Source organism: Nuphar pumila, chromosome 3 (genome assembly GCF_984573655.1).
Source record: "Nuphar pumila chromosome 3, dmNupPumi1.hap1.1, whole genome shotgun sequence".
Lineage (NCBI taxonomy): Eukaryota > Viridiplantae > Streptophyta > Magnoliopsida > Nymphaeales > Nymphaeaceae > Nuphar > Nuphar pumila.
In genome coordinates this window covers 115,979,568-116,004,335 of record NC_143251.1, presented here as the reverse complement: position 1 = coordinate 116,004,335, position 24,768 = coordinate 115,979,568, and the positions used below count along the sequence as shown (strand labels likewise).

The window sequence follows — 24,768 nt, the reverse complement described above, 5'->3', positions numbered from 1 at the left end:
TGATTTGAGATTTTCTATTTCTTATTGGTTGTTACTTCATCAATAAAGCATTTTTTTTATTTGTATTTTTAGATATTTTATAATTTTTTCAAGTTTTAAAAAAAAAATTTGAGGCTTACGCTTTACGCCTGGCCTCAGTTTTTGGTGGAGCGCCTCGCTACGCCTCAATGCTTTCCACAACACTGCCCCATACCAAAAATCTTGTCAAACAAAGTACCATTTTCATTTCCTACATCCACCCAAACTACTATATTGAAGGCCTCCAAAGTCGTAACCCATCCTATCCAAATCCTGGAGCCTCTTTTCCATTTTTTATGTTCCGACCATCTCCAAAACCAACCTACCAAGTCATATTTTCTCGAGAAGATTAGATTAAGTTTGCCTTCCCTTCCTACAAATCCTCCATCACCATTTAGCCAAGAGAGCGATGTTGAATTTGCTCAAATTATGCAACATCAATCCCCCAATATCGAATGGTTGGGAAATGACCGACCAATTGATTGGTGCTTTTGACTTATCTTATTTTGACCCATTCCAAATGAACTTTTGGAATAAGGTGGTGAGGTGGTTTTCAATCTTCTTAGGTATCTTGAAGAGTTATAAGAAATAAAGAATCGAGCAAGAGACGTTGAAACGTACCAGATTTATTCTACCCGCCCTAGAGAGCATACGGGATGCACATGACTGGATCTTTTGGCAAAATTTATCCTCCACCATGCTCCAATGTGACTCCCGGGAGACCCTTAAATGGAGCAATAGGCCCACATACTTCATTGGTAGTGACCCCACTTCGCAATTAAAGATACTCGAGGCCAACCTTTGGGAGTCACCAGTAGGATCATTCAACAACATGATTTGGCTCTTCACAGCGTTCATGTGTAGACCTGAAATTTTCAAAAAGCATTTAAGAAACACCAATAAGACCCGCGTGTTTTTTTTCAAAGCTTTCTTGAACACCACTGCGAAAAGGTGGGATATCGTGATCTAATCCGACACCTTGCAGCCTTGGAATATGTCCTTCACTTCCACATTGGATATCCTCACTGATAGCGCTTTCATAGCCATAATGAATAGTAGAGGCGAGAGGGGGTCGCCCTAACGCAAACCCCTCTTTGGCTTAAAAAAGTCACATTTCTCCCCATTAAGGGACACTGCAATCGAGGTTGCGGACAACAACCCCTCAATCCATTGTCGCCACTTTTCTCCAAACCCCATATTTTGCACACAACACAACAAAAATCTCCAATCAAGAATCAAAAGATTCTTCAAGGTCATTTTTCAAAACAAAAGATTTTGTACCTGAGAGCTTGATGGGCTGAATTGCCTCATGGGCAATAACGCACATTTCGTGAAGCCACTGGCCAAGTATGAATGTGCTTTGTGATTCAGAGATGAGAGACCTGATTACTTTCTTGACCCTTGTTGCCAATATCTTAGAGATTATTTTAAATATTGTGCCCACCAAAGAGATGGGCATGAATATACCAATGTCCTATGTCTTAAGATCCTTGGGGATAAGGACAAGCATCAATTTACACATAATCTCGAGTATTCTCGCATTGGGGTGAAATTCCTCCATCAATTGTAGTAAGTCACCTTTAACACACTCACAAGTGTGTTTATAAAACACTATAGGGAATCCATCCAGTCTTGCCATTCGATAGAGACCATATTGCTTTCTTAATTTCCTCCGTGGTGAAGGCACTAGTGATGCCCAGTCGAACATCCTCACTTAGGGATTTAAATGTCATGTGATAAATATCATACCTTGCTTTTACTGCGTTGGAAAAGAACGTTTTAAAAAATTCTATGGCACTAGGCAAAATATGTGGGCCCTCCTTTTTTTGCCGGTCAACCGCCAAGGATGAAATGTCATTCACCCTTCATCTTGTGGAGGCGCACAAGTGAAAGAAGTGAGCATTCACCCCTTCCGATTTGAGCCAATGTACCTTCGCTCTTTGCTTCTACAATATGCATTCACGCATTCTCCATTAGCCAATAGAATTAACAAGTTGTTCGAGCAATTTTTAGGTTTGAAGCTTCTGTGACATTCGTGGTTTCTTTCTCACGTTGTTGAAGGACCTTCAATTGCGCTTCCCATTTATCAAAAACCTTGACCTTTGCGGAGTAATTTGTTTTGCTCCATTCTATGAGCTTGCCTCTCACAAACCCGAGTTTTGCATTCATCCTTTGAGCAGCCCACTTGCCCGCACAAGGAGCTGAATTCCATCAATCACATAAAAGCTCCAAGAGACCTAGGTCTCAAAGCTCCATTTCAAAGCCTCTATTTTTGTGCTCTCCTACCTCTCCCCATGATATCCAAATCATAGAGTGGTCCGACACCGAGATGGGGTCAGTTGTTGCCCTCATGTCATGAAATTGTTGTATCATGTGCAAAGAAACCAAAAATCTATCAAGCTTCCTCATCACTGGTGGCGCTCTTGTTCGACCACGTAAAACGCGACCCTTGCATGGGGAGGTCCGATAAATTGGCCACGCCCAGAAAGGCAGCAAATCAGTGCATGTTCCTAGTATGCGTTTGGGTGCGGTTCAAGTCTTCGATGCGAAGAATCGAGTTAAAGTAATCACCAATGCACCAAGCACCAATTGTTCGTCATAAATGGGCCCAAGTCTTCAGTAATTTTCCGCAATTCTGTCAAAAAAACTTTTTTTAGTATACTTGTGCATGGCCCATAGACCATAGTGAGTAGAATTGCCACATTTGCACTCCCTTGAGAAAAAAGGACAGATATGGAGAAGTTCCTGAAATGAGCTATAGTACCATCCAAACCTTCCCTCCAAGCCATCAAGAGGCCCCACGATCGCCCCACCACCGAGCATATGGCATAGGAGCAGCACCTCCAAAGGTCGTCCATTATCTAATTCCTGCATCTTCGTTTCTTGGATGAATATGACATCCAGTTTATTTTGAGTAACTCGAAATATAAAGTTGTTTTTCTCGCCCACAGCCCACGAGCATTCCATGTCATGATCTTCATTGGAAACAATCCACCCTTGCATATCATGTCGACAAAGGACCCCCTTAAGCTATGGTCAATCTCAAAAGTACACACCTACACGTCCTCATTTCCGCTATGATCGAGAAACACGAAGAGGACACCAGCTTCAGCTTGATAGCATCCAAAATCTCCTTGGGCGTGCATTCAACATCAAAAAGATCCCGGTGACTGGCCGCCTCCAACAAGGTGGGTGATTTGCCTTTGTTGATATCATGTCCATCATTCTGTACTAGGTTAGTGGTTGCCTCACTAGATCGGGTAGGGTATGATCCACATCATTGTACCGGGTCCACATACTGGACCGTCATTGGTCCCAGATCTGGGTCTTCTGGTTCTAGATCTGAAGGGGCTCCATCTGTCAACGTAGGGGAAGCCGTTACAATTGGGAAGATGTAACAACCATTGTGGATGAGGATTAGTGGGCAGCCAGCGGTCCCATATGCCTCCTAAAAGAAGGGATGTGGTTGGTCCCCACAGATCGTCAATGATGGAGATACAATTACAATCCCAAGCCTTCCAAATAAGATTTCCATGTTTTAAGGGATCTCCAGCCCGATTGGTCCGCAAAAAAGGAAATATTATGGGAACGTCTTTCCCATGCAGAGAGATAACCAATTGCTGGTTATTGAGAAAAATGAGTTGTACCTCCCAATGATGGGTCCTCGTATCCCCCACCATGAGAGAGAGGCCAGCCAGACCGACGACCTATTCGGTTTTTTGGCCGGTGGGGCTCAGGTCAACCATCAAATCACAACAAAGCTGCGGGGAAGAAGAAATTGACCTGTATGTGTCTCTGTCTGGCATACATCCCCAGTCCGCAACCTTTTGCTACAACATGAAGCATCATATCCAGCCGAAATAGATGACCATGTCCTGACATCACAGCCAAGTCCCAGGCGGTGAAGTTGCCTTGACCCCTCTGTGGCTTTGCTGCAGTTGCTTTGTTTCGAACAGCAGACATGGCAGGATCAGAGGGCATAATGATTAGTATCCTTCGTCTATTGCAGATTCAACAACATGAACGCCTTCAAAAGTTGTTGTATTGACACTACTCGCATAACCAGTCACCTTAGGCTTTTGGCACGTTCGGATACATTGGAAGTGTGGAAGACATATTCTTCCTTTCCTTTCGACGAGACCAACGTGATTTGTATTGAGTCCAACCCTCGTCTTGTTGGGCAGCAGTCGTCCCTTCTCCAGTGCTTGAGAAGAGATGGGGGTGGCAGCGATCCCTGTCGATCCCACATCTCAGACATGATTTTGATTGCAGCCCGTTGAGGGTCACACAATCCTGGCACCATCAACCTTGAGTCGCAGGACCCAGGGTTTGCGCCATCTTTATTAGTCTCAACATAGCATCCCCTTCCTGGATATCATCATGATGTCTTTGTTGATAGATATAGTTGACGCCCATCCTGGTGAAGATGTGTTGTACATCCAGCCACTCGAGGCCTCCAACTTGAACACAACGAACAAGCACCGAAACCCATATCTTCATGAATTCATTGGAATTTATTTGTGGGATAATGGTCATAAAATCCTTAATGGCAAGCTGATTGACCTCTGGTTTGCCGCCAGTGGAATCCCCCCACATTTCACTTTGATGTCATATGTGGTTTCTTCATGAAAGAGCCAGAGCTGCATCCTCTTACCCCTGGTCTTCGTCCACCAAACTTTTCTTGTGTCGCCTTCGCGAACAAAGATATTTGTTGCTTGCCTTACCCTCTATTCCGATCCTTTTCCTGTCTTCACAACGTCAATGTAGGTTCTACGATTCTGTTCCCCACGAGCCTTCGCATCTACATCAATGGTGGATAGTTGCACCTTGATAATGTCATGTTCCATTGGTACCCAACGAACCCAGTGTTGGTGTCCAGAGGGGTCCTCGACTGTAATGAAATACGCGGAAATAAACACAATGTCCTATAATAGACATTCACACATAGAATGCAAAGAGCAAGTCCACAATGGACATAAACAAAAACCAACAATGGCTTGCAAACATAAAAATCTTATAAAAGCAAGAAATGGGCTTCAAGAAGCCTTACATTACAAAGGGGTCTACCCCTTTATTTATAGGCAAGAGAGTGAGAGAGAGAATGGGAGAGAAAAGGAGAAGGAGTGGGCATTGGGAGGGCCAACAAGGAGTCGTTGGGCCCCCAACAGTCACATTTGTGGCCGTTGGGGGTCCAACGACTCTTTGGTTGGGACCCTCAATGCAACATGCATTTAATGCATGTACAATAAAAACAAAACAGAAAAAATAAAAATAATATAGAGAAAAAGAAAAAGAATAAAAAGATAAAAAAGACTAAAATGCCCCTATTAGGCAGAATTACAGAAATACCCTTTTCCGGGTATATATATATATATATATATATATATATATATATATATATATATATATATATATTACATATATTTTAAGACCCTCCCTCAAGCTTTACGGAGATATGACCGAAAGCTTGTTGAGAAGAAACATAAAACGAGGAGCAACAAGAGCTTTGGCGAAGAAGTCCGCCAACTGGTACTCGGATGTAACATACGGCAAAGCTATGGTTCCTCTTAGGTAAGAAGTGGCAGTTCATCTCAATGTGTTTAGTACGCTCATGAAAGGTGTAGTTGCTTGCGATATAAATTGTGCTTTTATTGTTACAACATATCTTCGAAGGTGTAGAGATGACTATGCCCATATCACTGAGGAGACTTCTAAGGCACACAAGCTCCATGGTTGTAGTGGACATTGCACGATACTCTGCTTCTGTTGAAGACAATGATATTTTATGTTGCTTCTTGCATCTCCAGGAAATCATAGTCACCTAAGAATACACAAAAACCAGTAGTTGAGAATCTGTCATTGGGATTTCTTCTCCAATCAACATCAGTATAAGCAATTAAATCAAGTAATGAAGAAGAGAAAAGAAAAACTCCCTTAGTTATGGTATTTTTAATGTATCTGACTATTCTTAAGATTGCACTCATGTGCACGGTTGTAGGTTTATGTTGAAACTGACCGACTGAGTGAACTGCATGAGCTATGCCTGGCCGAGTGATGGATAAGTATGTCAGAGACCCAACGAGTTGGCGGTAGAGAGTGGGCCCTTCGAGAAGAGTTTCATCTTCCAACCTCAACTTTGCATGATAATTTCAGAGGTTTCTATTTTCTTGTCATCTGAAATGCCAGACTTTAAACAAATGTCAGCAGCAAGTTTCATCTGAGAGAGTGTACCCTCGAGGAGAGTATGCTACTTCAATACCTAAAAAATATCTTAAGAAACCAAGATCAGACATGTCAAAATTTTCTTTTAAAACTTTCTTAATATCATTAATTCCTTGCTCATCACTTCCAGTGATGATCATATCATCAACATAAAGCAGTAGAATAACTACTGAGGACCCTGCACTTTTCACAAACAAAGCAGTGTCAGTGTAACATGAACAGAAGTTTAAACTTGTCATTACATTGCTAAATCTATCATGTCAAGCCTTTGGAGCTTGTTTTAATCCATATAATGTTTTGTTAAGTTTGAGAATTTTATATTTACCAATACATCTAATGACCATTTTTTAACTGAAGCAATCGCAATAAGAGTCCTAACACTAGTCATTCTAGCTATGGGAGCGAAAGTTTCTTCATAGTCAATGTCGTATTCTTGGGCGTATCCTTTGGCTACCAACCGAGCTTTATAGCGTTCTAATGACCCATCACTTTTAGTTTTGATTTTGAAGACTCATCTACATCCAATAGATTTCTTTCCAATGGGTAATGAAGTTATTTCCCAAGTTTTTGCCTTTTCAAAGGCACTAAGTTCTAAGTTCATGGCTTCAACCCACTGGAGAATATTTTTGGCTTCATTGTAATGAGATGGTTCATGAAAAGAGTATAACGCAATTAGACACGCCCTATATTTTGGTGCTAGAGGCTCATATGAAACAAACCTATTAGGAGGATTGGAGATTCGACCGGATCTTCTGAAAGAGGTTTCTTCTATGTTGGAACCTTGAGAGTATTTTTCTAAGGCACTTATGGGTACTTGTTGACCACGCCTAACATAGGTTTGAATCGGTCTACTTTCAATGACATCACTTTCATTTTCAACATTGTTAAGAGGAATATCCTCTTGATCATTCAACAAATCATTAGAAATTTTCTCTTCTTGAGGAGTCACATCTTCTTGAGGAAGAAGATCAAACAAGAAAGCATATTCGCTTTCATCAATATCTTTTGTTTTCTCAAAACCATTTTCATTTTCTAGGAAGGTTACATCTTTAGAAACATATAGTTTGTTGTTTTTGAGGTCGAAGCATCTAAAACCTTTTTTTATTTTCTCCATATCCTAAGAAAACACATTCAATAGCTTTAGAAGATAATTTATCTCTTTTATGTGAAAGAACAAAGCATTTGCACCCAAAAATTCTTAATCTATGAAAATCGGGTGTTCTTTCAAATAGTTTTTCATATGGAGATGTATTTTGTAAAGATGAAGATATCATTCTGTTTATCAAGTTGATGTTAAAGCGGCTTCGGCCCAATAGCTTTTGAAAATTTCTTTGAAAATAAGAAGTGTCCTAGTAGTTTCCAAAATGTGTTTATGCTTTCTTTCGGCTAGACCATTTTGTTGAAGAATTCTGGGACAAGATTTTTTATGACAAATTTCATTTGATTCTAAATAATTTTGAAATTCATTTGATAGGTACTCTCCACCCGAATCAGATCTAAGAGTAGAGATATTACTTGAAAATTGATTTTTGACTATCATATGAAATTTCTTAAAAAAGGCAAAGCCATTGGATTTTAGGTTGAGAAAATAAGTCCACACATATCTAGTGTAGTCATCAATGAATGTAACATAATAGGAGTATCCTCCTTTCGATATGATCGAAGAAGGGCCCCACACGTCCGAATGAACCAACTCAAATGGCCTTTTGGACACAAAGGTTCTATTTAGAAAATGAGTAGATTTCATTTTCCCAAAAATGCAAGTCTTGCAAACAAAATGTTTCTCATTACAAAATTTCTTTCCAAAAAGGATAGGTGTACATTTTTGAGAAACTTGGAAGTCCAAGTCTTTGGTGCCAAGTTTCCATATTTTTATCTTTGACATGGTTACAAAAAGAGTTAATTGAAATTTTAAAGTTGCTCATGTAATAGATATCTCCTCTCCTATGGCCTTGCCCAATCTGCTTCCCGGACCGGAGATCCTGTATAGAGCAACCCTTAGTTGAGAAGGAGATTTCACATCCATGATCACATATTTGAAAAACAGAAAGAATGATTAAATTAAGTTGAGGTACCACCCTCATATTTGGCACAAAGAAATCTTTGGAAAAACTTAACGTTCCAAAACTTTTGACTTGTAAAGATGTACCATCAGCGGTTGAAACATAAGAGGTTTTTGAGTTATTACATTAGTCTGATAGCCCATTCTCAAGAGGTGTCATATGAAAGAAAGCTCTGGAATCAAGGATCCAAGAGGACATACCTGGAAGATAAGAGAAAGCGATGGCGGCACCCGAAGTTGATGGTGATTTGAGTAGAATTTGAAGTGCCTCCGATAGTTGAGCAAGGGAGAAGGAATCCTTGCCTTTGATGGGCTCCTCTTTCTTTTGAGTAGTTTCTTCAGCGGAAGCAACCTTACTTTTGGAGCTTCATTTAGCTTAGGGCAATTAGGTCTTATGTGACCCGGTTCTTGGCAATGATGGCAAATAGCTTTTCTATAGTTGCCATTATAGTTATTTTGCCTTCCAAAGTGTGGAGGCTTGTAAGTTTTCACATGATTGCCGGGTTTAGATACGACCAAAACTTCATCTCCTCCTTTAATCATGCCAAGACGAGTTTCTTCCCGTCATATTTCAGCTATGGCATCTTTCAACGGAAGAGGCTTAAATCTATGAAGTAGAGAAGATCTAACTTGTTCATATTCGGGCCTAAGCCCATGTAAAAATTGAAAAAAGTGTTATTTTTCATTTGTTCTCTCCGTAGTTCAACATCTTCACTAGAAACCCATTTTGGTTCTAGTAGAGATAGCTCATCCCATAGGGGTCCAAGGGTGCTAAAGTAATCTCTTAAACGCATTTTCCCTTGCTTAATGGTACGAATTTTTTCTTGGAGGAAGAATTGTCTAGCAAGGTCCTTTTGAGTATACATACATTTCATAAAGAACCATGCTTCTTTTGCCATTCAAAATTTTGCAATGTTGGCACAAATTTTGAGCTCCACCATGAACCATGCAAGAATCTTTGCATGTTTGTTTTCCCAATCTTCAACTTTAGATTGGTGATCTTCAATGGCCTTCATGCGAGCATTTCCTTCAAGTGCTTTTTCTTTATCACTGTCCATCTTTGTGAGTTGGATTTGGGGTTTCAGAATAGTGTCCATAACATATCCCAAAAGCTTTTTACCATTAAAGTTGTTCTCCATGGCGGCAGCCCACATCATGTAGTTGGTACTATTAAGTTTGAAGGAGAGATCGATCTTTTGTTCTCCTTCCATTATAACTCAAGAAAGGATGACAAACCAAGAATGAGAAATACAATATGCAAACTACAACTAATCAACTAGCTATAGCAATAATCAAGAGCATAAACCTTGCTCTGATACCATGTAATGAAATACGCGAAAATAAACACAATGTCCTATAATGGACATTCACACATAGAATGCAAAGAGCAAGTCCACAATGGACATACACAAAAACCAACAATGGCTTGGAAACATAAAAATCTTATAAAAGCAAGAAATGGGCTTCAAGAAGCCTTACATTACAAAGGGGTCTACCCCTTTATTTATAGGCAAGAGAGTGGGAGGAAAAGGGAGAAGGAGTGGGCATTGAGGGGCCCAACAAGGAGTCGTTGGGCTCCCCAACGGTCACATTTGTGACTGTTGGGGGTCCAACGACTCTTTGGTTGGGACCCCCAATCCAACATGCATTTAATGCATGTACAATAAAAAAAAACAGAAAAAATAAAAATAATAAAGAGAAAAAGAAAATGAATATAAAGATAGAAAAGACTAAAATGCCCCTATTGGGAAGAATTACAGAAATACCCTTTATTGGGTATGATGGGATATTACATATATATATATATATATATGAATTGCATATATTTTAACGACATGCTGCCGGCAAGCTCTAGATTCAAAACCGAGCTCCAGGAGGCTTACTACCGGACACCCATGTTCATTCTTTGATCGTCAAAGCATCTCACTCTCCTGTGCCTCTCTCACCACCCCTGTCACAATCCGCTCGGCCATCCAACTCAAGTCAGAGTTTGTGATTTCCAATAGAAAAGACTACTTCACTAGCCACTAATAATCTATACCTCAGGAGGAGTGATCTTGAGTGAGGTTTCATTAACCGACTTTGTTCCACCAATCAAAGTAAAGAGAAACAAAGTCTAGCAATGGTTTATAACCAAAGCCACTAAGTCATTCATAGACGTCATGATCAACTAATTCATACATCTTTAAACAAATGTCATGCAGTCGAAACATTAATCATTTTGATGATTTGACCACATGCCTTAACCCAAAAAACACTTCATCCATTTGATTTAATTCCAAATCCTTCATTTATAAAGCTATGCATAATCATTTCATTTATCTGTGATTTGGACCAAGGTTACCATATTAGGAAGTGGAAGTGGGAAACGAAATGAGAAGTGAAAGCGAGAAGTGAGATATTTTAAAATTTATAAGAAGTGGGAAGCGAGGAATCAATTTAAAAGCGAAATAAGAATAAAAGAAGTGATATGGGATCAAATGGGAAGCAAAATACAAATCAAAGGAGAAAGAAATAAAACCATGGTTTTAAAACCCAGCGACTCGTCACTCGACTCGTCCTTGAGTGACTCGTGACTCGGCCAAATCATGTTAAGTTTATATTTTATATATAATATATAAATATATAAATCTATAAATAAATATATATACCATGTATATTTTATAGTATGTTATTAATATATTATATATAATTTGCATTATATGATATTGTTTATAATATTTTAATGTATAATATTATTAACGCATGTATAACTATATTTTTATATGTAATATACATAATATCTATATTATATTTCATATAATATATCATATATGTATATGTATATATATGTGTGACTCGACTGAGTCATGGGCAATCTCAGTCGAGTCATGCTAAAACTCAGCTGACTCGACCGAGTCAGCCCATGACTCGGTTGAGTTCTGCACATGGGCGAGTTGTATTGGTTTTTGACCCAATACTTGAACGATCAGGGCCGAGTCAACCGAGTTGACCGGGCGAATTTTCAAACTATGATAAAAACTAAAATAAAAATGATTATTCTTAAATTTTGTGATTTTGTAGAGTAAGAATTAAATTCTTATCAAAATCTAAAAATGATGGTTACCAATTTAAAGAAAGTACATGAGAAACGAGCAGAAAGCGTGAAAGGAAGCACATGAAAAACATAAAAAGAAGCGTATAGAAATCATGTAGAGAAGCAAGAAAGAAATGTGTGAAAAGTATATGAGAAGTATGGAAGAATCGAGATTCCTAACAAGTTTCGAATGCAAGGAGTTTCGCGCTCCTAAAGCGAGTTTAGGGAAAATGCGCTTCCCACCTACCTATGAAGCTTCCGGTAATTTGGACATTGAAAAGTTAAAAGCTTTGTATTTGCACAGATTGAATATTTAGAACCTATAAAAGATGGTTCAAAGATGATAGATAGCAAACAATGAGGTTTATTTTTAACTTGCAAGTTGCAATGCTATGTAGATTATTTGGGAGGATGTAGATGATAATTTGTGGATAACAATTCACAACAAAGAAAAACACCTAAAAAATATCAGTCAACAACTTGGTTTTAGTTATAGAAAATAGGTGAATGAAATCCTAAAACCACATACTAAGAAAACCATGTTTCTCTTTAGTTTCATTTTTTATTAATTTGCTATTTATCCTTCTCTCCTCATTTGCATCAAGCAGCAATCAACATTTCAGAAAATGAAGATATATAAAAAAGATTGGCCTTACTTGAGAAAAATGGTGACTTCTGATAGCATGAGCTAAGCATGAGGCATAGTGAAATTCAGTAGAAATAAGAACAGCATGGAGAAACATGAAAAGACTGTAAAAAAAGAAGCACAAAACAGAAAAATATTCCTCTTCAAATATGATAATCATGAGTATCTTTAAAGACATCCACCAGAACTTAAGAACTAAAAAAGCACTTACCAGAAGAATTCCCAGGTTATGTTCAACAAATGTCTGACTACCATGAGAGCCCTGTCCACGCCATTGCATCTAACAATGATAAAATAAATTTAAAAAAAAAATGAAATACAATGCATACATTGAAAGCTTGCACAATACATAATTCACGTCATTGAAAGTGTGCCTATGCATACATACGAACAGAACAGAATCGTTCCATTATTACCATCACCAGTGGCATGTAATAAATGTGTAGATCCTATTTCATTAGGAACTTGATGAGACGACCAGCCCACACATCTTGCTTTTAATGCTATATTGGCCCAGCCTAAGTGACCTAGGCAACCAAGGTGTTGGCTTAGTACCTAGGTGATGGGCGGAGAATGGGAGCAGCTAACAAGAAAATATTGAGCCTTTTACACATAACAATAACAAAACATAAAATCATGGTAATTAATATCAGATTTTTCATTTTTAGACATTTAAATTTTCATTCAAAAGTAATATTTTCTTTGGGCTTTCAGGTGTTGTCTGCAATTCACTTAGGTGCCCATGGAGGGTATCATGTAGGAACACCCCTCCCCCCCCCCCAAAAAAAAAAACATTTTTTACTACAGCATACAACACATAGTTGCAAAATACGTGACTCGGATTCAGATCGCCCTTTTTGCGAGTTAGAAGGCTGACTCAGTAACTTGGACAGGTTAGGGCTCTACATTTTTTAGTGTTGATACACAAATAAGATCAAGTTGCATAAACACGACATTTAGCACATGACATCAATAACTAAGTCATACAAGTCTACAACTATACATAATTAACTTTATGATTTAACAACATTTGATTCTTTATACCAACTACTTTTCCATAAGCATTGTGCATTAAAACCATAAAATTCATGACAAAAATACATAAGAGGGATCCGGATCAGTGATCTTGAATTGGTGACCCGTTTGGTGTTCTATCATGGTCAACTCAGGCGATTCCGGAGTTGACTCGCTGGGTTTGTCAACTATGATACAACAAGCCCAATATTTATTCGTCCCAAAGGGGTTTGGCATAGTGGGATGGAACCTAGGCCACTAGGCAGGTGGTCTAGGTTCAAATCTCATGGGTGTCACCCCTTGTGCAAGCCAAAGCACGGTGACTCCTTGCGGACAAGGGGTAAGCCCACAGAGTTTTACACTGTCAGGACAGCGACCATAAGAGTATGGCACGCAAAGCCAGCGCGGCTAGGTCTCTGATCCTGAGGGTGGTTTCTTCATGTAAATATAAAAAAAAAAGCTCAATATTTATTCAAGTGATAAGAGAACCTGAGAACCCAGTATTGATGAGATACTAACCCTCCAATGTTCCAACATTTTTTTATAATTCTTCATCTTTTTACATTGCCTTGCTTTTATTAATTACTTGGCAACACAAAACTGGACAACAATCCCCTAGCAAATCATGGAACACATTTTTCTAGGGTATCCAAGACCCCTTGATTCACAGGTGCACACATCCATCTCCAATTACCAATTAAAATGTTATTTAAGAGTGGGAGAAGAAACACTTAGCAAAAGACTACTGAGGGAATGATAAGGCAGACTGAGGATGCTAAGCAACCAAACATTCTCCTCTGATGCCAAAACAAGGTCATTACACTATGGCTTTCAATCTACAACAACAAGCAGCACAACACAATGTATACATATAAACCAACCACAATCTCACAATGGAGATAATCACCAAACACAAATCACAAGAGAATCACAATGTAAAAAATACAATATGTATTGAACCATCAAAATGCTTAGAAAAGCATACTTTACACAATATGGAAGATCCCTATTTATAAGCACAAGAGAGAGAACTGGACCCCAACGGTCATAAATATGACTGTTGAGGGGCAGCCCAATAACTAGTTGGGCTGTCCCAACAGTCATATTCTGAAAATAATAATAATAAAAAAACAGAAATTACAAAACAGCCCCTACTAGGCTGATCCTATTACAAAACAGGAAATGACTAAAATACCGCTGATATATATATGTATATATATATATAAACTATGTCACATAGGTGCGGGTGCGGGTACAGGTGCCGATGCGGCGATGTGGCACTTTAAAAAAACTTTGGTGCGGGGAGGATATATATATATATATATATTAACAGTTTTAAGTTAACACTATGTGTATTTGTGTGCATTTATGTATTTATATATATAATATAGATAAAAATAGACTTGATTAGGGTTAACGGAATCTACTTTTGAATAGAAATGGACCTCGGTGTGGTTGACTTCACCTAACATAAAGGAAGTTGTGTCCAAGTGTTGCACCCGCCTGGGTGCGGGTGCGGGTGCGGTGCCCTGTTAGAAGAGTCTGTGTGACATAGTATACAAACAACCATATTTTAACAAGAGAGAGAGAGAGAGAAAGAGAGAGAGAGAGAGAGAGAGATCAGCCGTGAAATCACAGTTTTCTTTTCCAGAAAATCTTGCTGTTGCACGAAATGCCTTGATTCTGAAGCTGAGGGAATAAGGTCTCAAAGGGGTGGGAAGTGATTCAGGTGAGGAGGAATAAAAAGAAAAAACCTATGTTTTGATTCTTTTCCGAAAGAGATAATCAGCATCAGCATCATTGGGTGAATTGGGCCAAATCAGGTACCAACCAAAACCTCAGCACAGCCTAGTTAGTTGATGACTTGTCTTAGGCCCAGATTTTATAGTGTTTAGGCCTAAAAGGCTCACTCAATCCTTTGATGTAAGCCAGGTACCTAGCCTGGTGTTGATCCAAGTAGCAACTAGCAGATGAACAGAAAGCTGCACATGCAGCTAAAGCACTAACTCATTAACCAAGACAGTATGAAACCAGAAAGAATAAATATTGCACATCTATATCTCTCAATCTATTGCTCCTTTTTCTTTAAAAAAGTACAAAGATTATCCCTATAGCCTGAGAATGCAAGTTCTCTTTGAAATTCCAAGTAATTGGCTGGCTCATACTATTATACCTTGCACTGAAGACTATGGAGTTCAACCAATCTTGTAAAATGTAAAAAATTTCAATAATTTTGCAGCTGCATATGAACTCTTCAAAGTGTTAGGTCCTTCCACTCACTGAGTTTCACTTATAATTACAAAAGCAAATTAATGATACCTGAATATATGCTATAAGCATGACAAGCAGTGCATAAGAACCAAGTCCCCCTGAATAGACCTGCATTTTCAAGACAAATGTGGTGACACACAGATACAGTTTCTGATAGTGAAGGGAATAAGTGAATCCATCCTAAAGCCACAGAACTACAAGGAAAAGATGACCAAAAAGGTCTGTAAATGAACTGAAAATATGACCTCATTAAGTCCCCTTTGTTGTAAAAACAACTTCAAAATCATGGATAAAGGCCTCAATGGACATAACTTTGCGACAGCATCCTGAAATGATTATCGCATGGAAAATAAGATTGAGATAGAATGAAGAGAAAGCAGAACAGTGTAAATTAACATTATCAAACACAAAAGTCAAATTAAATCCTTAAACTCAAAAAGAGTGAAAATTTATTATGAGAGCACCCTCAAAGAAAAAGACCTCACAGACAATGTAAACATCTTTTCAGCATGCAAAAAGTGCACAAATCACATCCAGTAAGTAACAAAAAAGAAAGTTGAAAAATCTATCCCTAAAAAGACTACAAAAGATATAAGTTATTTAAGGTTAACAATGTTAGAAGTCGTAATGTAATATAAGAGTATTTTTCTCTATTCATGTTCAGTGTTGTATTTTATTATTGTCTAAGTGCAGTGTTGTAATTTCTTCCATTGACCTTTTATATTAAAAGAAGGGATGTCCCTAGATAGGGTATTGCCATCATCAGTTCTCCCATATTCTTTTCTTTCTCTGTTTTCTTTCTCGAGTTGCAGTGCATGCATTCCGAGGGACGCAGATTCACACGGTATCAGAGCGGGTTTCGAGTAAGTCTCATTAGATCGTGACTCTTCCCACCGCCTCCTTCTCTAAAGATCTTTCTTCTCTCCTCCTTTGCTGTTTTCGTTGGGTTTCTTTATTTCTCTCTCCTATTTCATTCAGATCTGCGTGAAACCCATTTTGGGTCATATCTGAATCTTCTCTCCTTCTGTTTATTCAGGTCTGCATGAAACCCATCTTGGGTCAAATCTGAATCTTTTTCTTCTTCTTTCTTTCTTTCTTCTTGACCCAAGATCTGTGTAAATTCCTTTCTATCAGATCTGAACCTTTTATAATCAAATCTTTATCTCTCTTTTGTATCTCTGAACCATTTTTTTCATCTAGTTCGTTAAAACATCACCGAGAAACATTTACATTTTTTCCTTCAAAAGGTACTGCCAATCCCTAGAAAAAACTGACGTTAGCAGGCCTACAGCCAGATTTGTTCTTTCAGAAGATTAGCAGATATATACTGTTCTGGTGATTGTTTTAAATTCATTGGATTTATATTTGTTCTTTCTTATCCATGGCTTCCTCAAACACACTTACCTCTTCTTTTCTTAGCCAACTTGTTACTGAAAAGATGGATGAAACAAACTTCATAACCTGGAAAAAGCAGATAATTCCTTCATCTGCCTGTCATGAACTAATGGGACATCTCAATGGATCCAAATCAGAACCACCGGAATTTGTGTCAGTGACTCCAGAAGAAATAAAAGAAAAGGAGGAGACAACCAAAGAAGTTATCTTTGAATCCATGATTTATGTCAAAAACCCAAATTATGTTATCTAGTTCAAGAACGATCAGATCATAGTGGCTTTCATCATGGTCACTCTTTCGAGACAGGTTCTTCTCCATACCCCAACTGGGGTAACTGTCCGTGAGTTATGGGAAGTTTTGCATAGGCAGAATGAGCAAATATACACTCCCAAGATGTACCACCTCAAGTCTGAGTTTGGTGCCTTGAAGAGAGGAAATACTAGCGTTGGTGACTTCCTTGATAAGGTGAAATACGTTTTTGACTAGCTACCAGCTATGGTACCCGGACACTCCATTTTCCCTCTGTACCCGTGTCGACACACGTCAACACCCGGACACGCCATTTTACCTTCCATACATACAATTATGTATTCAATTTATAATATATATTTTAGATATAGCATACATATTTAGATTATATTCAGTTTATTTTAAATTTATGTGATATTTAATATATATATAGCCGTGTCCCCGTACCCACATTTTTTGAAATTGTTGTGTCATACCCTCTGTACTCATACCCGCACCTATACCCCGTACACAGGTGACATAGACTAGCAGCCATTGAAAGTCCTGTGGAAGATGAGGATGTATGCAGTTAGACACTTCAGGGATTAGGAGATGAGTACATGTTCAAGGCAATGTACATGGGACGTGAAAAAAGAGGAAATTTTGATCAGCTCAGGTCCATGCTATTAGAATTCGAGTCTAAATTTGGTATATCTACCAAAAGAGGATCCTTCCCCCCAGCAGGAAGTGATGGTAGCGTTCAACTCCACCCGTGGACGTGGTAGAGGCAAAAGCACCTATGACAACAAGGATGTTGATATACTTCTTAATCCTAACACGTCAAGCAATAATGGGAATCGACAAAATGTGACATGCCAGATGTGTGGGAAACAAGGCCACTCATGCTCGAATTGTTACTGGAGGTATGCTCCATCGTATCGACCTCCAACTGTCACATACCGTGCTCATTTTCGTCAATTTGCACCACCAGGCAGCAACGTGAATGGTGTTAGAGGACCTCGACAAGGAACTTTCAATGGTGGTTTTAATCTTGGTTATGTTCCTTCAGTTGTTGGGTCACCATCCATGTCAGCTCAGAGTCAGGATATTGATATGTTGAGTGCTTCATTTTCTCAAATTGGTATGCAAAGTGGTAGCAGTTTTCATAATACCCCTTGGACAACAGAGAAAAATCAGTAGCAAATGATGTGAGTTAGGTCTCGTTGGCCATTGAATCCTAATCAGCCAGCCTAGACAGTATCTACCTCTTCACAGTTGTCATGTCAAAACCCTTGGTTCTTGGACTCTTGTGTTGCCCATCATGTCACAGGTGATGCAGGTAAACTCACGGATCTAATTTCATATTGTGGTAACGGGAAAATCGTCAAAGGTGATAGAAAAACTCATCTGTTCACTGACATTGGAACTGCCACTATTCACACTTTCAATGGTATTTTTTATCTTTCTAACACGTTTCTTGTTCCTATTAAATGTAACTTAGTTTTTGTATCTCAATTTGCAAATCAATCTAATTTCTGCATTTTTTTCTCTTCTTTATCCGTTTTTATGAAGGATATTCACACGAAGCGGAATCTCGTTGAAGAGAAACAATGCGGAGGCTTATGTCATCAATGAATCTCCTATTGGTTGTCCCCAAATTCTGGTCTCTGATATGGTCTCCTCTAATAATGATGTAGTGTTATGGCACAAATGACTGGGTCACTCTAATTCTGGTTTTATTGAAATCCTATGTAATAGAAGACTTATTCCATTAAATAATAAGTCACAAAGATTTCCATGTCATGTTCTCGGTGTCGAGTTTGTAAGAATCATGAGCTCCCTTTTGGTATTTCTAATAAAAGAACTTCGTTTCCTTTGGAATTAATTCATTCTAATGTTTGGGGTCCTGCCACTGTCTTGTCCTTGTTCAAATCCAGATATTATGTACTCTTTGTTGATGATTTGGCATGGTACGCCTGGATTTATTTCTTAAAATCTAAAGATTATGTGCTACCAAATGTTCATAAATTCAAAGTGCTTGTTGAAACCCAATTCTCTCGCAAAATATTGTGTTTTCATAGTGATGGCAGTAGTAAATATGTTTCAGTGGCTTTTTCGAGTTACTTAAACGATCATGGGATTAAACGTGAGTTGTCTTGTCCAATGACCTCTTAGCAAAATGGAGTTGCAGAGAAGAAACAGAGGCACATTTCTAAGACAACCCTTACTCTTAACAAAGAGTCCAAAATACGAATGGGTTTGTGGTCCGAAGCATTTCATATTGTCGTACACTTGATTAACCATATGCCACTCACATCTCTTAATGGGGATTCTCCTTATTTCATGCTATACGGTCAACAACCTGATTATGCACTCCTAAAAACCTTTGGAAGCAAATGTTTTGTGCATGTTCATGATTTTATGCATGATAAATTCTCACCCAAGGCTCAAGTATGTAAATTTGTGGGATATGATGACATTTACAAAGGATATTGTCGTTACAATTCGGCAACAGGAAAGCTGGTCATATCGAGGCATGTTACATTCTATGAGAATGAGTTTGATGACCATAGTGACGCTAGCAGCACCATAAACATGAAGATGTTGCTGTCCTTTTGGCCATCTAGTCAAGCTGCCAAACATGACGCAAATACCATGAAATATCAACCCAAGAACACTGAAAGTGAGTGGGCTGACAACAATCAGGAACACAGCACTTCTTGCAAATCAGATTTAGCTGCTGATCAGGAGCAGGCAAACGGTCATTTTGAGTTTTATCCAAAGGTTTATCATAGACGCAAGCAGCCCCTAGCAGTTGCACCAAAGATCGGTGATGACCATTTTTTGTTCCTATGGAATCTCCCTAACAAAACATGGATGCAACATATGGCATTGCCCAGTCAGATCAGCTTAGAAGGTCACACCGAGTCAAACATACTCTCCGGTTATAGGCAAGTTATGAAACCTTCTCAGCTGAATTTCAGATTTTTGTTGCATCTATTGATTCGGGTCAAGAACCTAAGTTCTATAATGAAGCAAGAAATAATCCCATGTGGGTTGATGCTATGAATGAAGAGATTTTTGTGTTACATGTGTGACACTTGGGAAGTCATGCCTAGACCTATGAATAAGAATATAATCGGATGCAAATGGGTTTATAAAATAAAATACAGGGCATATGGTAGCATTGAGAGGTATAAGGGGAGATTAGTTGCAAAAGGATATACTTAATAACATGGATTGGACTTTAATGAGACGTTTAGCCCAGTTGTAAAAATGGGTACAATAAGAATTGTTCTTTCTCTTGCCTATGGTTGGGATCTTAGTCAAATGGATGTTAAGAATGCATTTCTTTGTGAAAGCTTGCATGAAGAAGTTCATATGGAGCAACCACCTAGGTATCCTGAAGCGGATGTTCGAATCACAATTCTTCGTTTGAAGAAAGCTATCTATGGATTAAGACAAGTGTCGCGTGCATGGTTCAAGACTTTCAGTGCAGCAGTTTGGTCCATGGGTTTTATCAGAAGTTAGTGTGATTATTCATTGTTTGTCCACTTTGATGGTTTTTACATTACTATTATACTTGTGTGTAGATGATTTAGTGATCACGATAGATGATTTAGTGATCACGAACAGCAATCCTGAGAGAATTTCTAGGTTGAAATCCATGCTCAGTAGAAAATTTCATATGAAAGACTTGGGATCTCTGAGATACTTCTTTGGAGGAGAGGTTGATCAAACAAACAGTTCTCTAGTTTTGACTCAAGGTAAATATGCTGTGAACAGTACAAACACACATTGCAGTAAACATGAGGCTAACAAATGATGACCAAGGAGACCTCCTTCTAGAGAATACAAAAAAGTTCAGAAGTCTAGTTTGAGCCCTTCAGTATCTAACTTTCACTAGATCTGACTTAGTGTTTGCAGTAAACCAAGTATCCATGAAAATGTCTTCAAAGAGACAACGTGCACAAAAAGCGTCAACTCCTCAAAGAGTGATGTGCACAAAGGCATAAGAAGAACACTTGAACAAGTGTGCTCAAAGGCACATAATAAATCACCAATGCACAAAGGCATAAAAATAAGAAATCTTTATTGAATAATGGAAGAGCTTTTGCTCAAACGCTTGAAAGTTACAAAAGGGGAAGACCCCTATTTATAATGCTCAAAAGGAGACCTTGGAGGGGCTCCATATAGACATTGGAGCCCCTCCAACGGTCACAACCCAACGTCTCTATGTGGGCCCCTCAAGGATAGAAAAAGGAAAAGGATAAAAAGAAAATAAAAAAAGAAAGAAAAGAAAGAAAAAATAAATAAAATCATATTCCAAGGAAAATATGCGTAAAATGTAGAAATAACAGTTTTACCCTTAAAGGGTATTACAAAAATTTTATATATATATATATAACACATTTTAATATCCCCCTCAAACTTACGGTGTAATGACCGAAAGTTTGCCAAAAAGAAAATTGAATCTAGGGGAACAAATCGCCTTAGTGAAAAAGTCTGTCAGTTGGTATTCTGATATCACATAAGGTAGATCAATAACATTCTTTAGATATTCCTCTCTAACATAGTAGCAGTCCATCTCGATATGCTTTGTGCATTCATAAAAAGTGTGATTCTTTGCAATATATATTGCACTTTTGTTGTCACAGCATAACTTGGTAGGCCCTTGAACACGAACTCCCATATCTTCCAATAACCACCGAATCCAAACAATTTTCATAGTTGTAGTTGTCATGGCTGGATACTCGGCCTCCGTAGAAGATAGGGACACCTTCTGTTGTTTCTTACATCTCCATGAAACCAAAGATTCCCCTAAAAAAATATAAAAATCAGTGGAGGAGCGATGATTATTTGGGTCACCTCCCCAATCAGAGCCAGTATAGGCAATTAAATTTAATTCAAAAGATGAGGATATAAATACTCCTTTATTTATGGACCTTTTCACATATCGGATAATCCGAAGAACATCACTCATATGAACTGATATAAGTGCATGTTGAAATTGGCTTACAACATGCATAATACATCAATGAACCAACCAGTTGCCTGTAAGGAATCCCATCATCAATATTCATCTTTGTCCCTACTACTTCAGTAGTTTCACAAGTTTTGTCATCTGAAATATATGACCTGTCAATAGCCTCAAAGCAAGCTTAGTTTGGGACAACAAATAACCCCTGTGAGAATAGGCAACTTCAATGCCCAAAAAATATGTTAAAAAACCTAAGTCCGACATTTCAAATTTTTTTGTTAGAGTAGACTTGATCCTCTTGATTCCTACTGCATCATCACCTTTGATCAACATATAATAACAAAATTACAATACCTGCATCAGAGTTCTTGACAAATAAAGCAGTGTCGGTGTAGCATGAGACAAAACCATTTTCTACCATTATGCTAGTAAATCGATCATACCAAGCCTTGGGAGCTTGTTTCAAACCATAAAGAGATTTTTGTAGGCGAAGCACTTTATCTTTAAGAATCTTCATACTTGGAGGAAAATCTATATACACTTCTTTGTTAAGATCATCATTCAAAAAAGCATTTTTGACATCCATTTGATAGACGTTTCATTTGTTAATTTAAGCAATAGTAATGAGACATTTAACTCTAACCATATGCGCAACGGGAGCAAATGTCTCATCATAGTCTATTCCATACCCTTTGACAACTAAGCGTGCTTTGTATCTTTCAAGAGATTTATCACTCTTGGTCTTGACTTTGAAAACCCATCTACACCCTATAGTTTCCTTTCCTCTTGAAAGATTTTGAAATCCCCGTGTCTTAACTTTCCTAAGAGCTCTAAGTTCATTATCCATAACTTTTCTCCATTGAATACTCTTTTTAACTTCTTCAAAGTTTTTAGGTTTCACGTCTAAGTGAATGGCACTAACACAAGCTCTATATCTAGGTGAAAATGAATCATAGGATATAAACCTAGAATAAACTTTTCTAGTTCTTTCGGTTCTTCGAAGACTTATCTCTTGCGAAGAGGTAGATTTACTAGGTTCACTATATTTTTCAATTGCACTTCTAAAAATGCTTTTATCTTTATATATATAAGTGATAGGATCACTAGATACTCTTTCTTCAATATGATGATCGGTAGATTGATGAAAAGAGTTCTTATTTTCTTCTACTTCATTATCACTAAGATAATTATATGTGAACTCATCATCACTAGAAACATCATCATTTCTAGATAATAATTCAAACAAGAAATAATAGTCAATATTCTCTTCATGAGATTCACACTTTTCAAAACCACTAATGTTTTCCAAGAAGGCTACATTTCTAGACACATATAATTTGTCATTCTTAATATCATAACATCAAAAACCTTTTTTGAGTTTCGAAATATCCAAGAAATGCACAAGGAATGGCTTTTGGTGAGAGTTTGTCATTTTTATCCGTAAGAACAAAACATTTGCATACAAAAGTTCTCAATCTATTCTAGTCGGGTTCTTTTATATATAATATTTCAAAAGATAAAATTTTATTTAAATTTTTTGATGAAAGACGATTTATAAGATAAACGGATGAAAGGGCCCCCTCGACCCAAAATCTTTTTGAAAGTTTTGATAAATAAGTAAGGTTCTAGTGGTTTCTATAATATGTCTATGTTTTCTTTGAGTTAAACCATTTTGTTGAAGTGTTTTTGGACAAGACTTTTGATGAACAATTCTGTAATTTTCAAGATAATTTTTTAACTCATTTGAAAGATACTCACCTCTGGAGTCTATTCTAGGAAACTTTAAGTTTCCATTAAATTGATTGTTAATCATCATGTGATATGCTCTAAATAAAGCAAAAACCTCATGTTTATGTTTAAGAAAGTATATCCAAAAATATCTAGAATAATCATCAACAAAAATAACATAGTAAGCAAACCCTCATTTTGATATAACGAGTGTCGGTCCCTGTACATCCGAATGAACAAGTTCAAATAATTTGGTTGTAAATATAGATCTTTGTTCAAAAGGCATACTTCTCATTTTTTCAAGAATACAATTATTACAAGTGAAATCACATTTACAAAGATCTTTAACAAAATGTAAATAAGAAAGCTTGATGACATTGGGATGCCCAAGTCTTTTGTGCCAAACGTTTATATATTTATGTTGGACAATATTACAAAAAGGGTTCTTAGGTATTTGAAGAAAATCCACATATTATAGATCTCTCTTCCTAGAGCCTTCCCTAATCAACTCCCTGAACGGGCAATCATGTATCTAACATTTGTTAAATGAAAATTTTATATCACACCCATGGTCCGAGAGTTGAGAGACCGAAAGTAAATTTAAATTTAGTTATTATATAAATCTAATTTTGAGAATAAAAAATCCTTGATTTTCGAAATTTTCAATTCTTTTGATTTCAAGAGAAGTGTCAACTGCGGTTAAAACAAAAGAGGGCGGTAATTTTTTTAATATTTAGAAAGAGAAAAAAAAATTGGAGTCATATGAAAGGAGGCACCCGAATCTAAAAGCCAAAAAGTCTTATAGGGAGGGGAGAACGTTGACATGGCGGCCCCAAAAGTTGATCCCTTGAGAAGTGGTTGAAGAGCTTCTACGATTTGACTTAGAGATAGAACTTCATTGGTGAAAGTAGATGGCCCCTCTTCCAATATGTGGTTGAAATGTGGTAGACATAGCCATCATTTTCTTCTATTTTGGACACACCGGTTTGATGTGTCCCGGCTCTTTACAAAAATGACATAATTTTGCTATAATCTCTTCCTTAGTACCTTCCATTTTGACCACCATTTTTTCTCGCTCCACGATTTTGATTTTTTTAATGAGGGGGTTTGTATATTTTTAAGTTGT

General features: G+C 37.7%; 1 protein-coding gene across 2 annotated transcripts in view; it reads right to left on the bottom strand.

Annotated features, from left to right (window-relative positions):
* LOC149843394 (Nucleotidyltransferase family protein) overlaps window positions 1-24,768 on the bottom strand; it is a 92,857-nt gene that overhangs the window by 42,326 nt on the left and 25,763 nt on the right. For both annotated transcript variants that reach the window (XM_089999761.1, XM_089999762.1), the window contains exons 7-9: window positions 15,555-15,635; window positions 15,358-15,417; window positions 12,236-12,304 (exon numbers count right to left, since the gene is read on the bottom strand). In XM_089999761.1, coding sequence (XP_089855887.1) covers window positions 12,236-12,304; window positions 15,358-15,417; window positions 15,555-15,635 — 210 coding nt within the window. The remainder of the gene's footprint in view (window positions 1-12,235; window positions 12,305-15,357; window positions 15,418-15,554; window positions 15,636-24,768) is intronic.